The sequence below is a fragment of the Spermophilus citellus genome, assembly GCF_964194105.1.
Source record: "Spermophilus citellus genome assembly, chromosome: 4".
Lineage (NCBI taxonomy): Eukaryota > Metazoa > Chordata > Mammalia > Rodentia > Sciuridae > Spermophilus > Spermophilus citellus.
In genome coordinates, this window is record NC_138185.1 from 179,919,037 (window position 1) to 179,935,803 (window position 16,767).

General features: G+C 40.8%; 1 protein-coding gene across 1 annotated transcript; it reads right to left on the reverse strand.

Moving 5' to 3' along the window:
* Positions 1–783: 783 nt before the first annotated feature.
* On the reverse strand, positions 784–14,793 carry PAX9 (paired box 9). The gene is made up of 4 exons (XM_081290710.1): positions 14,634–14,793; positions 13,268–13,894; positions 10,275–10,417; positions 784–1,306 (listed from the first exon to the last, which is right to left on the reverse strand). The coding sequence occupies exons 1-4, from the start codon at positions 14,635–14,637 to the stop codon at positions 1,052–1,054; spliced, it is 1,029 nt and encodes a 342-aa protein (XP_081146836.1). The 5' UTR covers positions 14,638–14,793; the 3' UTR covers positions 784–1,051.
* Between the last annotated feature and the right edge of the window lie 1,974 nt (positions 14,794–16,767).

The following is a 16,767-nucleotide window of genomic DNA, read 5'->3' on the forward strand; positions in this document are numbered from 1 at the left end:
GTCTTTGTAAAACATTTCACATTAAACTTGTTTCTAAGTGACTTCCTTTAGAGCCTTTCTCATTCAGATATTTTCCACCCCCTTATCTTTATATGCTTGGCATGTGTGTTGTTTGACTAGAATACAAAATGGGAGACTAGCTTGTTTTATCTGTTTTTTGAGTCCTCTGCTGTAGAAAGAAAGTGTCCTTCATGATGCTGAAGCCTTCACTGCCCACACAAAATTTGGGGGCAAGTTGAGGTCCAGGAGCCCAAGAAGCCCACCACCAAACAAAGACAGAGACGTTGCCAGAAAGTCACCTTTGCAAAAAAGAAAGAAAAACAAAATAGAGAGGAGATAGGGTTGGGGAGAGGGGGATATCCCATGGAATGAAGACACAAATGCACCACCCAGAGTCCATATTTACAAACTAATAGAAAATATAAACATTACTGTATTTGGAACCAGGAGCTAAATTCAGAAATTGCTTGTGTTCTACATATTTATCAACAAAATAGGTTATCTCTTAAAAATAAACAAAGGATCACTCAAACAAGTCAATTATTGATTGGTTTCCTAATGGTAAATTAAGGCTTACTTGGTCACCTTATTTGATTAGAGGGTGATAGCATAACTTTTTTTTCTACATGTGTTTTTCTTTATTGATTTTGCAAAATCTCAACAATTGCACATTTCAAAAGTTCAGGTTGATTTAGAATAAATATACATGTGTGGTTTTACCAAAGACTAGTTTAAAAGTTCCTTAAGCCCTTTGAGGGGTGTAGATTTCTTCACTACGTTAAAACAGTGTGTGGGCAACACAAAAGTCTCATTCAATCCTTAACGTTGCTTTTGTTTTTAAATCCTAAGTCGTGTCAGGTTTTCTGCAAGAAAGAGGTTATGGCAAGAAATATTTAAGTGTCATCAGCACAAAGGATTTGAGTCTGTAAAGCCAGCTCTCCAGGCAAGAAGGGTGAAAGGCAGGAGGGGTGGGATGTGAAACCTGGGAAAGTGGGGAGGATGTGCTGAGAAGGGGAGACCCGAGAGCAGCTGCTGGAGACGGAATTTCTCATCAGAGTGCAGAAGCGGTGACAGAATGACTACCTTCTCTGGCTGCCTGCATTCCCTTGAAGGCCAGCGATGCCGGAATGTCACAGTTGTGGGGGGACAGTGGGGTGCCACCCGCATGTTGCCACCCATGTCCAGCAACGTAACCAGAAGGAGCAGCGCTGTAGGTCATGTAAGGTGACACTTGGGCTGGGGTGGGGTAAGGAGCCATGCTGGATGCTGACACAAAACTGCTCACAGCTGGGAGACCGTTTGGTGCCTAAGAGAAAAAGAGATGAAACATAGTCACATTTTTTGTAATCCACAGGTTCTTAGAAAGAAGCAAAATATAAATTCTGAGCAAGCTAACAATATTATTACTATACTTTTTGAAGCATTTTTTTTTTTTAGATCTGATCTGAATTACATTCTAAAGGCACTCAAACAAATGCTACTTAAACAAATGAGGCTGAAAAGCAAGATATTATTCTTTCCACAAAAGTGTTAAGGAAGCTACAATCAGAAAGTTCACACTATTTGCTTTTGCAACTTGGAAATGTAGGAAGGAGAAGCAGGGCAAAGAAAGAATTAATGTTGATTAAATACTCTCAGAAATCTGTTCAGCTGTCCACACTGCCTTTGTCAACTATCCCAATGCCTTCGTTTTGTTTGGCTCTTTTGTTGAGGCATTTGTGACTGGCCTGGTTGGTATAGCTTTCATTTCCAGTAAAAAAAAAAGGGGGGGGGGGCACAGAGTATGGGCTGTCACATTAGAAATACAAAATTAGCAAGACTTTATTTCCTTTCTGATAAAATTTTGGAAGAAAATAAATAAAATCATGGGCCATATTTTAAGACATCAAGTTGAAAATGCTGGTTGGACAAAAGACACGTAAAATCACATGTTTTGTCTTGCAAGTGTTTTGTTTGTTTGTTTGTTTAATGAACACTGGGATTTTTTTTCCAAAATTTTATCAGAAAGGAAATTGTCTAGCCAAATGCAAATTAATTGCATATGCATGGCTTTAAAATTGGAAATTTTGCTTGAAAATGTTTTGTGCTCAATAGTATGAGTTTTTAAAACCCATATGAACAAATCTCTTAACATTAACTTAGATCTTTGTTTGAAAAAAAAAATCTTTGTTTGCAAACAAAACGCAACAACCCTGGCAGGCAAGCCTGCCTAGAAACCAGTGCTCTTCTGGCACCCAATAAATTATTGTTGGTATCGTTACTATTAACAACACCAAAAACACCCTGATTTCTAATCCTGCTTCTGGCATGAACACTCGGCACTCTTCTTCAAGTAGCTTATTTTTTTTTCTCCTCTATTTCTACACTATTTAGAGATAAATAATGAAGCCTATTTCCTGGTCATGACATGAATGGGCTAACACATTAACATATTTCCTAGTGAAAATATAAGTAAATATGAGAATTCAATTAGAAAACTCAATTTAATTCTTAAATAAATCAGACATGTCTTAGTTATTTTATCCAATTCAATTATAAAACAGAAATTGTTGTTTTTTTATATTTTCCTTTTTTTCAGCACTGGGATTGAACCTAGGGCCTTGCACTGCTAAGCATGAGCTCTACCATTCAGCTTCATCACTCGCCCTGGAAATTGTTTTATATTTAATTTACTTGGCTCTTATTTTCATTTTTACACCTGTGAGAATGCAATGGTAGGGTCTCAAAAAGTATGTTTGCAATGAAAGTGTGTGTGTGTGTATGTGCGTGTGTGTAGTAGTAGTAGTAGTAGTAGTAGTAGTAGAAGAAGAATATATACGTGGGTGTAGTTGAGCATTTCTCATGAATTTCTGACAAAATAAGAAAAAAATATATATTAACTTTGTATCTTGGGTTTGGAAGAACATACACCTTGGTGTTCTTCTACTTGTCAATGTTTACTCTTTGAAAAATGGGGGAAAAGAAAGGAAATTAAAGTTTCTTGAGTGTCTACTGTGTCTTAGGCACCAAGAAATATTCAACATATATTACAGAATTATGAGGATTAATGAATTGTAAACTGTTGGGTTTATCATAATTACAAGATAATATATTATGAATATGATATAATGTTCAATTGAAATTAAAATATATTTCAAGGGATCCCAAGAAAGATGCTGCATTTTTTTAAACAAAACACAGCATCATTAACAAAGAAACCATTGCGTATCACCATTGGGAAAAAAAAAAAAAAACGGATGTAGATGGAAGGATTTATCCATTTACGCCAAGCCAAGTGGCCAGTCCATGGCCATGAATTAAAAGAATTTATCACCCCTGTCTGATGCAGGGTCTTCTGTAGTGCATCATGCTGGTTTTTTTCTGGAAAATTAGAAGACAGATCCAATTAATATCAAACTAGACTGTCTTTTGAGATAACATTTAGTAAAAGATTCTTTCCTCTTCTAGAACTCAATTCTCATTGTTAGATTCTTTTTTTTTTTTTTGCTTTTTTAAAAAAAATCCTTTTTTCTCCATTTTGAGAATGACTAATTATATCTCAAATGGCTAATTTTATCTCACATTAAGGTTCTCAGAAAATGAACATCAAGATAGTTATCAATTCAGCATTTCATAGAGATTATAGTTTTAATCACTTTTCTTCAGAGTTTCCCCAATAATCTGAAAGAAATTTACGTTTAGAATGGGATCATTCCAATAGAATTACGGAAAGATGTTCACATCAGTACTTGGCCTTCTCCTAGGGATAATTAGTATTTAATACTATTGATCAGTGTGCACCTAGAAAAGTAAAATAAGAATATTAAGGCCTGGGAATACAGCTCAGTGGTAGAAAGCATGCTTGGCTTGTAAAGACCCTGCATTCCATCCCAAGACACTGACCCTGGAATATAAACCATGCTGAATATGACTTTCATCTTAGATAATGCTCCTGGAACTTAGGGAAAGCAAAATATCAGACTTAGGCCTTACCTTCAGGTACCTTACTTATTCCATGACTATATTCATTTATCAAGCATAAAAAAATACTACCATTTTATACCTTTATGTCCAATTTCTCATTCTTAGCATACCAAACTTCCTTTATGTTATTATTCTACTAGTATTAAACACTTCAAAGTTCTCTAAAATCTTCAATCTTTATTTAGTGTCACTTTATTGATAGAATCCCCTCTGTATTACAGAAAGGGTAGAAAGAAAAGCTCAAAAAGGGGTGATTTCTTCTTGCTTAGTGTTTGCTTTAAAAAAATCAACCTTAGTATAAAAGCAGCAGTATAAAAATAATAACCATAGCTTTTCCTTGGGTTAAATAATGACCTAGATTAGGGGAGGTCTTAACTTTTCATTTTACTTTTGAAGTTCAGATTTAGAAATTTAGAAAAAAATAAGTAAGCAAGAGAGAACAACTGGCTTCAAAATGTACCTGCCTCCTGCCACCTACACTATTCATTCATTCTAATGACTCAATAAACACATCAATTTTCTCACTATTAATTTTGAAACATGACATTAGTAAAAGATATAAATCTCTACTGGGTAAAGTAATTGTTATTTATGAAGCAATCACTGAAAGAGTAAAATTTTCCACTGCAAAGGAAACAACTACAGGTAGCATTGATGTTTGTTTATTCTTTTGAGTAAAAGAGTACACGACTTAAACTCCCCAAATCTGTTTAATGTTTTCATTGAAGGGCATGTAATTAATCTGAAAAGCTAGCTAGCTGAGTACACTACCAAATGTACACCATAAATATAGTGGGAGCAAACATGCTAAATTACTCTATTTAATTGGATTGTAAATATGATTTATAAATCAACCAACATATGGAATCCCCAGGGAAGAGTAAACAAATTTTCCAAATGAAACTTCAGCAATGGGCATGTAATGGAAATCTCATTTTTTAAAATGACTTTGCCTAAATATTTAATAAATAAGACTTCAATCCATCAATTTATTTTTTGTGTAGATCTTCTATGGGAACCTTGAGAATTCCTTACTCTGAAGGACTATGCAAGGGCCTTCCCTATAGCATATTATCTTCTGCCTAATTTTGAAAATAAGATTTACTAATACAAAGAAAAACAGACCAAAATGCATACCCTGGAAAAAATAAGTTATTTTCTTTGTGGAGTATTTTTAGGAAAAGACAACTTTCATCACACGGACATTACGGGAAACAGACTAAAACAATATTTAAAATGAAATGTAGTTCTGGTTATGGTTATCAGAGAAGAATGAAAGCATGAACTTTCATTTCACTGTTCTAAAATATGAGAGAAGTAGATTTTTCAGTTTTTAAAAAGTAGTTTTAATGAACATGTTGAAAAGCTATGTCAGCAGAGGGATAGATTAGAACCTGTTCAAAGACGGGGACTTGCCTTAATTACCTTGTATCCCCATAAAATAGAACACATCTTAGACATTTTCTAAACTCAAGTTACTATAGGTTTGTGAAAGCAAAAGATGTGGTAGTTTAAGGACAAAACAAAAAGCTAGGTACCCTTTATCACAGAGCTAACATTACACTTTAAACAAAATGAATACAGTTGTTTAAAAAAGTAAACAAAATTTCTAAACTACACATTTCATTATTGGATTTATGATTATTCCATTTTTTCCTCTTTTCCTTCCAAGAAAATGGAATTGCAGTAGTATCCAAATACTTGTGACCATAGGGAGAGGGGACTGTTATGATAACTGGCAATTAGAGCTTATAGTTTATTTTTCAAATTTGGGGAATTGTCCGCTCAACATATTCTCTCTTGAAGAAAACACAAATTACAGTGCCAGAATCTCTACCCCAATCTATCATCCACTTATCAGCACTGGTCGTCTCCTTCTCATAAAATATATTTACCTTGGCTTTATGTTAAAGTATATTTAGCCACAATGAAGTTGTACTTCACCTAGAATTTCAATATTGATATAATAATCAAGAAAAAGTTTCATATCTGCAAATAAGCAAGATGCTTCTTTGGTGAAATCATTTTCCTGACTATTGTTCTTCCCTTGTTAATTCATTATGTAATGACCTACTAAAACAAACCTGATAAAATGAAATGATGGTTACAAATATGGTTTTAACATTCACCCACAAGGATCTTAATTATGTTTAGTTAGCACACTGCAGAGCTAAATGTCTCCAGGTAGTGGGAAGCTGCTTCACAGTACTCAAAAAGTTTCCAAATTTTAATTCTAATTTTTCTAAAATGTTATTAAAATTGATATAGCCTTCAACAGCTTTTTTAAAAAGTTTCATTTTGTGTTTTGTTGACACATAATAATTGTACAATTGATGGGGTGCAGTGTGGTATTTGGATACATGCATACATCGTGTAATAATCAAATCATGGTTTTTAGAACATCCACTGCCTCAAGCATTTATTATCATTTCCTGGGTAAAAACATTAAGAACCTTTTCTTTGAGTTATTTTGAATAAGCTTAAAATTTCTTAATTATCCTTTCCTGATATTTTATATGACACATTTTACTAGTATAAAATTAACCTTGATTAAAACTAATACTAGTTAAAAGTTAGCCAGGTCAAATAATATTTTTCATAATAGATAATATTATCAATTTCAAACACTCTTTATTGGTATTTGTCTAAGATTTCATTCTGTATAAAATTATAAATTATTTAACAAAAGTTAACTTTATTTGAAATGAAGAAAATTCAGTATAACTTCACTTCTACCTTCATGAGAACTATATGTTCCCAAGGACAGCTAGTTTTTAAAATAATGCACTAGAAAATTACATTCAGGATTCTGAGTACTATCTTCAATTCAAAAACAATTCAAAGACAATTTTCGCAAAGTGAATGCTTTTCGAAAATTTCAGATCACGTCTTTAAATTTAACTGTCTTCACAACATATTTAATTCTGAACTTTTAGAAATTCAAGCATTTATAGACTATTCTCTATTTCTGATATCTCAATTTGTAATTGGTATTATATTAAAGCTACTGAGTTAACATATGCAACCCCAAAATGAAGAAACTGAAAACTTGTAAATCTACCATTCAGATTACTTTAAAGGACCAGATAAGCAATAATTTTTTCTGAGAAAGTATATTCATTTGTAGAAAAGAACAATATAGTTACATATAAACTGTTTGAATAAAACAAGGCATTAATTCGCCAAGTTCCATGTAAAAGGGCAGATATAGTCCAACCTCTTGTTTGTCTCTTTAATGTTCTTTTGCCATTTGATTATATTCAATAGCAGTTTTATGCTTTTAACAGAACAGAATCAGTCATTAGGACCAGGGAACATTGTTGCCATTCAGAATTAGCTGAGATTAAAATGTCCAGCTCAATATTAAATGTAGGTGGAAAAGCTAAAAGAAGTAAATATTCTATCTTCAGAGATACCCAATAAAGTCTTCTGAATAGTAATATGTCAATTAGGGTGTAGTGTTAATGTGTAAGAGAAAATTTTAATATTCTAAACTAATTTTTTAAAACAAAAGATATGTATATAGTTGCACAGTCCTCTTTCTATCTTTCCATGTAACTTAAAAACTGTAGATTACAGTAATCAATAGGATCCATAATTAGTTGCCAGTTCAGCCATTTGGTAATTTTATAGGGGACTTCTGAGAAAATGTGCTCTAAGTCCTGATTCTGAATTCTCAATTTCCTCCTTTATACACTAAAATGAAACTGGTATAATATCATTTTGCATTATTTAATAACAACCATAAATGCCCTAAATTATTTTGGGCAAAAATTTCCAGCTTTTGTCAAAAACTTTCAAGTTTTGATAGTTATTCATACAGAGGGGGAAATGTTACCTGAGTTCACATTTTGGTTGGAATATAATAACATTTTGAAAGATAACAAGTAAGAGAAATGCACACACACACATACGCTATACACTTCACCTTTGCATTTTTATAAGTGAATGTTAATATATCACTTTACCCTCAATGAAGGTAAAGTCCAAAACGGATCAAAAACTGATACAACCTAAGCTTATATGCCTATGTAGCCTATTGTCAGTATTAAGCACTATTTTAATAATCATAATAGACTAGCAACTGATTTACTTTTTATATTCTGAAATTCTGCATCATTTTAATTACCTACCTACATGACAAAGCAGAAGACAAGCATGTTACAATTCATAACTTTTCAAATATTAGTTTGATTAAAATCATTTTTATTCTGTAAAAAAAATAAAATGTGTTCTCTTAAATATTTAGAGCAATATGTGGCCACTGATTTAAATCACTTGCTTTTGTAAAACTAACTAATCAATAATAAATATGATTTCAAATTCAGTGTATAAAAGGTAATCTATTTTAGTGTTCAGAATACATAAGAGTGGATTATTTGAAATCATATTTAATTTTCTCATTTTAAATTAATTGACAGTTTGGTTTTGAAATGTATCATAAATTAACCATTTCTTCAATGTAAGTCAAAAGAATAAAATGATTTACAACATATGTAAGTCAAAAGAGTAAAAATGAAAATAACTATAAATGTTTTGGATTATAAGGCTGGTTTATACATAAGCTGGGTTCATCAACTACACAGAAGAATTAGAAACTTTTAAAACTATACTTCACAATGTTATTCCAAGAAATGGTAAGCTAATAAAAAGCACTAAATACCTATTTAAATGCTTGCTACTATGTTCAGTGTTTTGTATACACTCTTTTTAGTGTTTGTAACAAAATGCTTTGACTTTTTTTTTTTTTTTTGGGGCTATGGGCTCTCTAAACAACGTGTATCATTTTAAATATGGCTGATTTTTAAAAGTCAATCTGTACCATTTAGAACATAGGTAATATTTACTGAGTGCTTACTATGTGCCATATGGTTGCATCATCTCATTGAAGTCTCATAATATCTTTTGAGGTTGGGACTATTATTTCTTCCTTTTAAAGATAAAGAAATGAGGGCTCTAAAAAAATTAAATAACTTGCTTAAGAAGTGGTGGTGCTAGATCAGAGCTTCTACCCATTGCACATATTTGATGAATGGTGAAATAAATGGGGCCCTTTTGTAAAAGAAAACGATAAACTTCCTTATAATATCCCATTGGCATTCTTTGCAACAGAAAGAGACTAAGGAAGAGGATTCTCCTCTTGCTATTTTCTGTGTGGTGTTTATCATGGGATAGCTGATATGCATTCTGACTCTGATTGAACGAAATCAGGGAGGGAAGAGGAAGTGGAAATGGGCGTTGTTAGAGAAAATAGTGACTAGGATCACACACACACCGGGCTGTCCCCCATGAATAAGAATAGTAAATTATTATTAATAAACTCCACTTAAGTTTAAAAGCTGATTTTAACCTGTAAGAAAGCATTAAACTTTGTAAGCCTTCAAAATAATCAAACAAAAACTAAGTATTTTGAGGCTTTGAAATTGGAGTTGGGGATTAAGAAATTTGCAAACCTACAGAGGTCTGCTCAAGGAAATCTGTCTGCCTTCAAGTCCGGTTTTTGAGAGTTTCCAACTCTTGACTATCTTAGTGATGAATTTAGACTCAGTCTCTTGGGTTTTCGTTGTGGTGATTCCTTAGCCTCCCCCAGGGGGAGGGGGACACAAGTGTTTTAAATTTTATTTTGGAGAGTTGGGGGTGGGACGGAGGGAAAGAAAAATTAAATGGTCCAAAGCCAGTCCGTATAATTTGAGGTTTTCTCACTAACCTCCCTTGGGAGAGGACGATGCGACCTTTAATCGGGAAATGGTAACTTTGTTAGGTTTCTCTGGTCGCCCCTCGGTCTCTCTCGGAACCACCTTAGGGGAGCGGTCGGAGCTCGAGGTCCCGCCACAGGCGGGGTCCCGCAGGGCCGAGCGACCATCCTCCTGCGTCCCTGGCTCGGAGGCCGCGATCCATCTCGGGCGCTGTTCTGAGAACCCCAGGCTGCGAGGCCCCGGCCTTTAGGAAATTCCTTTTTTGGTTAATTCTAGCCCCTTTGCGAATAACGGAAGGGCTTCAGGCGCGGCCTGCCGGCGCTCCCCGGTCCAAACAGGCCTGAAAGCGCTTCCCAGGGCCGCGCCTGAGGGAGGCACACGCCCTGGCGAGCGCTCCTGGCCTCTGGCGGCGGGGGTGAGGGGGTCGTGGCCTCAACTCTGCCCTCGGAGGCTCGAGCCTCTGTCCTGCCTCCATCAACTGGGATTCCGGCTCGTGGCAGCAGCAGGTCCTCAGCCTGGGTTTCTCTCGGTTAGGGCTCAGAAAGGGACCTGAGTCCTCCACCTCCCAAACCCCTCCGGCGCGCGGCCCACCTGGCCAGGCCCTCGCCTCCTCACCTGACCATACTTGACTTCCTGCTCCAAGGCTCCCTTCTCCAGCCCGTTCACCGCGTGCGGAGCGGCAGCAGGGAAGTTGTTGCGGCCCAGGCTGCTCCACTCCTCCACCTTGGGGCTGTGGTAGGGGGAGCTGTCGCTCACTCCTGGGAAGGAGGAGAAGATGTCAAGCTGATGGCTTGCCCGCTTGCCCCCCTCCGGAGACGCGGCCGGAACCTAGCCGAGCAACCAGAGTGCTCCCGGACTACAGTCTCGGGGCGGGGGCGGGAAGAGGGTGGCCCAGAGGGTCCCTGTGGTCATCTGCGGCCTCCACCACTCACAGCCCAAGACCTAGTAAAGTTGTACTCGCCTAAGAGTAGGCCTCTCTGAGTCGTTCCACCCCTGCCTGCAAGAAGATAGTTTGGGATTTTGGTTGGTTTTGCCTTTTGTTTTCAAGCAGCCCTGGATTTCCCTCCTCCTTTCCATGGAAGAAATTGAGAATTTTCCCGAATGAACCTCATAGAAAGAACCTGTGAGGTTGAATACCTTTTTCTTTAACCTGGGGCGAACTGGAGGGAGGTGGCAAAGATCTGAGATTGTGGCAGTTTGAAAATGGAGAGAGGAGTGCCCTGACCTGAGGTACCTGGCTTGGTGTTCAGAGACATCTAGAAAAGTGCTCACTGCATTGTGGGGATCTGGTACTTATGTCAACAAATAGGGCGAAAGACCTGCAAAGTCCTTTGCAAACAAATACATAAATGATGCACACAATACACATGCAAAATGCAAGATTTCCAACTTGTTTGAGCAAGGGACTATTCTGTGCTCTCTGTACACATTAAATATATGAGGTTATATGTGTATGACTCAAAAATAAATTCTGTCGCTGACACTGTAAATAGCATTAGTGCCAGTGGCAGAAATATAGACAGAGAGTTTTTTTTTTAAGTATAAGAGAAAATGAAATAAAAATGAAAGTAGAATCAAGTATTAAGAAAAGGGGGGAAGCCCAGTTACCCTTTTATTTCTTGACGGAGATGCAAAGAAAATTATATAGTGTAAGGTGATTACCACAATATCGATTGTTGTGCATATTGAATTAGTGGCATCTTTAAGTGACCAAATAAAATTTTAAAGGAGATACTTAGACCACAAGTGATGTCTTTTTGTTTCCTATTTTGGAGCTAGGGATTAAAGAGTGAGGTTTGACAAAGCCACCATAGCTTAATTTTAAACACTTCCATCCAAAACAGTGTTTTAAAGGGGTGATCATTTTAAAGAAATTATCATTCTGTGTTTACAGATTTGTCTGAAACCATGTTGTTCAAAGCTGACATCCACAATCAACAACAATGAAAAGTTGTGCCTCTCCATGATCCTATACTTTCCTAATTGACATTTGGTCTGATTGTAGGATCCCTAGAGAAGAAAAGTTTTCTTTTCAACTCTATCAGCCTTTTTTCACTATGTCTCCCCCTTCCAAAGAAATAGATTGTGCTCCTATTTTTTGCACCAAGAGACTGTTTGGGTCCAGAACTGCCTGAGTTCTTTGCCTTTCCAGACAAAAGGCACTCGGTGGGCACAAGCCTGAAGTTATCTTAAGAAATTGAGATCCCCCTGTGAGCTTCCATTTCTGCTGATCTCACACTTTCCCATGAACAGGGGCTTCCTTTAAATGTCAGTGAGGTCAGTTTATCCTATAAATCAAGGGCAAAGTCTCTCCAACTAAAGCCCCAACTAGCTCCAAATAAGACAAAACTGGATTTCTGTAAATTCATGGTCAAAAAACAAGAAGATAAGAAATCAGGGCCCTGCTTTAATTGCTTAAAAAGGTAATTGTGCCAATGTGGTGGCAACAGCAAAAGGCAGGAAATAATTAAAGGAACTATTTCCCCCTTTCCTATTTAGTTTTTTTCCCCCTCTGCACTTTTTAAACTTTATGCTGAGAAATTAAGAAGGTAGGCTATCTCTGCATTATTTAAATTCTATGTCTACCGCATTTTTACTTTCTTTTCTCCCTACCAAGAAAGAAGTTAACGCCTTTTTATTTATTTTTTAACAGCGCAGTAAAAGAAAACAAACACAGGTCTCCTGCGGAAGCCAGACTGAGCAGGAGGGCTCCGGAATCGTTCTGACCACGCAGAAAGACCTCAGGACTCGGCAAGGTCAGGGGTGAGAAAGGAAAGGAACAGTGGGGTGGCATCGCTGAACCCGTGCAAGAACTAGATACACGTCCACTTGTTTCCGGGGACTAGGGGACCCTAAAAGAAAGGGACAGGCTCCGGGGACAACAGTAGAAAGGACCTCATATAATTTTGTCTGTGTCATATGCAGTGGTATTGATGTCTCTGTTAAGGTAAAAGTGAGGTGGGGGGAGGAGAAAGGGGAACCCGGAATCAGCTAAATGCAACTTACAAAGTCACTAGTAGTAACCGGGACCTCCGTTTCCGAGGAAAATGAAGTGAAGCATAAGAATGAAACCAATTAGGTGACATTTGAACTTCCTGCCTGAGCGAATTTGGCCTGATTGCCTGAATCCGAGAAGAATATTACAATTTCCACAACGTATGAGACTGCTAGCAGTCACATCTAATCCCCCAAACAAGTTGCCTGTAGCGGCATCTGCCGCCGGCAACCTTAAGTCGGCTCGGGCCTCCAGGGCTGCGCCCCAAGTGGGCCCGGGCAGCGCTCACCAAGCCAGGCAGCCCGCTGAGGCTGCTGCAGCGCGAGGGGCGGGGGAGGGTGGAAAATGCGAACCATGTGTTGGGGACGGGGGGATGTTATGGGTCTGGTAGTTTGAGATGAGGCTGGAGACTGTGTGTGGCAAGGAAACAAGGGGCGTGAGTTTCAAGTTAATGAGATCAGGACACCCCTGGGAAGTCTCCTTACGTTTCCAAAGAAAAAAAAGCCTCAGGTGGTGGGATGGACACCAAGCCCGAGGACGCAGACACTGGGATCCCCGCGGGGGTGCGAAGACAGGCTCTGCACGTCCTCACGCTAGGTCTCTGAGCCCTTACCTTGGTCGGTGATGGAGCGGATGCCCAGGATGTCGGTGACAGAGTGCGAAGAGGGCCAGGTGCGCGGCATGGCCACCGAGCCGGGGATGGCGGGCACCCCGGGTGGCGTGGGCACCTTGGCGGCAGCCGCTGTGATGGGACTGGGGTATGAGTAGATGTGGTTGTAGGGAAGCGCAGGCTGCGGCGCGGGCTGGTGCTGCTTGTATGAGTCGTAATGACCCTGTTGGGCCAAGTTGCCGATCTTGTTGCGCAGAATGCGACTGATGGAACTCACCGAGGGCACGTTGTACTTGTCGCACACGCCGTCCGCCAGCAGGCGGTCCCGGATCTCCCAGGCGAAGATGCCGGGGTCCCTCTGCTTGTAGGTCCGGATGTGTTTCACTACGGTGGGAGTGGTGACTCGGGGCTTGCTGCCCCCGATGGCTCCTGGCAAGATCGAGCCTGTTTCGTTGTAGCGCGCCAGGATCTTGCTGACGCAGCCGTGAGAGACCCGTAGCTGGCGGCTGATGTCACACGGTCGGATGCCCAGTTGGGCCAGTTCCACAATACGAAGCCTGATGGCGTTGGGCAGCGGCCTTCCGTTCACGAACACTCCTCCCAGCTGGTTCACCTCCCCGAAAGCTGGCTCTGCAAAAGGAACACACAGCGCGCGGGGACGCGCACCCGCCGCTTGGGACAGCCGCCTGCCACTTGGACTGTGAGTGTCCGGGAACAGAACTAACGCACCCACCCCTGACTAACCACTTGTACTGTCCCCAAACCATAGGTCCCCGAACACTGCCGAAAGGCCCAAAACAATCTCGGGTCGGTTGGAATCCCTTTCTCATCCCTGCGTGAGGGCGGCTGCTACAGGCAAGTAATGTGGCGAGACTCAGGGCCGCTGGAGTGCTGAAGTCTCCGAAGCAGGCGGGGAAATCCGTCTTGACGCCCGAACGCGCCCCTCCTAGCCAAAAGTCCATGGGCCGCTCCTCCCCACCACCAACTCGTCACCAGCGCCGCTCCCGGAGACCCGCGCAAAGTCTAGGGGAAGCTGGAAAGTTTTTGTTTGCGTGTGTGTGCGTGTGTAAAACAAAACTTGGGTGTCCACTGGAGCTGTAGAGCTCGCCAATGCCACAGCTCCTTTCTCTTAAAATCAGAAAATGGCACCAACAGAAACCCAGTAGCCAGCGTTCGGATTGAACTGCTGTGCGTCGCTGACCCTTAGCGTGTTCCTACAACTTGTAGGAACACGAGCAAAGTCAATAAGGAGAGTGTGAGCGCTCAGTGGCGCGCGCCCTCGCACTCCCTCCCTCCCTCCCTCCCTCGCCCGCTCGCTCCCTCCCTCCCTCCCTTCTCGGTTCTGACAGCGTCCCCCGCCGCCACTCACCCATTGCTCCGAACAGTACACCAACCGGGCCCCAGTTCCACACTCCCAGAAAAAAACTTTTCTCACGGCCTCAGTGGCCTGGCCTGTCGCTGCTCCGGGTTGCTGGTACCTCAGCTTCTCCCCGGGAGGAGGAGGCAAGAGTGCAAAAGGAAGGAGTAAAAGGAAGTCTGTGCCCTGATGAAAGAGGCTTGAGTTCTGCATTTCAATCTAAGCAGTAACGTGGGCTGGGCTGAGTAGGGCCGGGCGGCTCCGTCTATCACTCACTAAGGGTACACCCCCAAAGAGGAGGGTCCGAGGGCAAGCTGCGTGATGATTGGTGTCGTTCGGTGAGTGACAGCGCGGTCCGGGAAACTCCTTCCGCTGTCTTTTTCAGGCTGGCTCAGCACCTGGGTGACTAAATAGAATGAAAATGGGTATTTGACATCTTCCGGGGGGCGGCACAAGCAGACAGCAAATCAGGCTGCTAAAAATGCTGAATAAGCAAATGAAAGCGTTTGGTCTGAATATGAATGACTAGGAGGGGATAGAGACCCCTAGGTGGGAACGTTGAACACCTCAGAATGGAAGTTAAGACTCTAGGTGGGAAGCGCGCGGCACTGTTTACAAGGATGGGGGAGTCTTAGAATAACCGACCATGCAGGACTTTGGGGGCTGTCAGGAGGGAAGTTCTGTTACCCACCGATTCCACCTCATTCCAGACTACTCCAGGTGGCAAGAACGAAGGTGTGAGAAGGTAGGTGGGTCAGAGAGACCAGTGGGTAGCTGTGAGGCCGAGCTAGAGGTGTTAAGGCCAAGGAGGCCCCTCTTGCCGGCTGACCTAGCACACTGAACTCATCCAGGAACGCAGTGTCAACTTGGGCTCCAAGCAGAGGTCTTGCCTGTGCGTAAAACAATCACACGCACACAACCTTGCTGTGTGCGGAGAACTTAACTACACGTAGCTAAAGCTGGCTCACACTCCCACGTCGACCGACCGCCAGTGCATAAGGAGCTCCCGATAAAGGCCAGCGGTCGGGGTAGAGGCCACCCCTCCGCGGTATTCAGCTGTGGTGCAGGGCAGTGAGTTCCTGGTGTAAGAATTTGCCAGGGCCCTCCAAACCAGTGAGCCATAGCAAAAGGGTCTTACTTACTTAAATGTGTCAGTCTTAGTCCCAAGAAGGTAGACAACGGAGACTACATATGTATGTAATTCTGGTGACTTCTATTTAGCTATCAGGGGCCCTGGGATTCTGCCTATATTTGAATTTTCACTTTCCTTCACTCTGTCTAAAGTGTACACTATGCTTTTTGGAGGCCAAGCTTATTAACATTTGAAGTAAAGTCTGTGAAGAATGTGAACAAAATAATAAACAAGGTGAACATTTTAAATGAATCTGTGAGTTCCCACTACTTCGGATAGAGAACAATGATAGTGCTACTTGATGGTCACGACGCTCCTGCTTGTGTACACAGTATTTAAGCTGATCCTCCCACAGTCCCGAGGTATGTGTGTGGCTACACAGAGGGAAGCTGACTGGGCCCAGATGGCTAGCCAACAAATGACAAGAACCCAGGAAAAAAGTAATGATCAGCTGTGCTTCTCAGAATGAACATTGATCTCCAGTTCCTCGAACTTCTAGGATGGGGACACATTCTAAATCCGAATTTACTTAGTGTCTGAAGGATTTGAAAGATAAAGACGAATTTAAACACGTTTGATTTTTCACAATCGGGATCTTGTGAAACGTCTTAAATCTAGAAATACTTGAATTTATTCCCTTTTTGTTTGTTGGTTTCAAATGTTTAAAGTCTTCTCCAAGTTTGACTTGAGAGATTTTACCCTGGTCTGATACCCAATACCTGTTATGTGGCACCTCCTGGCGCTTTACAACAAGGAGAGCTCTCGGGAATCCAAGATTTTAAAAGTAGCTCCTTCTTAGGGATAACGTGTAAATTAATTGAGACTTTTCGATTTCAGAGCTGAGTTTATGATTTTGCCTTAGGCTTGCGCTAAGGAATGAAGGGCTCTACAACTTGATCAGGAACGCCCCCCCCCCCAGACACTGGCAGTGAGTGGCGACCTCTAAACTGATTCATTGCCCCACTTCAGCGCACCCAGTGAGCGTTTTCTCACTCTTTGGGGCCGCTATACGGT

What these genes read in the sequence shown, in the direction of transcription:
- PAX9 (XM_081290710.1), bottom strand. An exon ending in CCGCTCCATCACCGACCAAG is followed by an intron (nt 10,418 to 13,267) that starts GTAAGGGCTCAG and finishes CCTCCTTCCCAG; the next exon opens with GAGTGAGCGACAGCTCCCCC. An exon ending in AGGAAGTCAAGTATGGTCAG is followed by an intron (nt 1,307 to 10,274) that starts GTGAGGAGGCGA and finishes TTTTTCTCTTAG; the next exon opens with GCACCAAACGGTCTCCCAGC.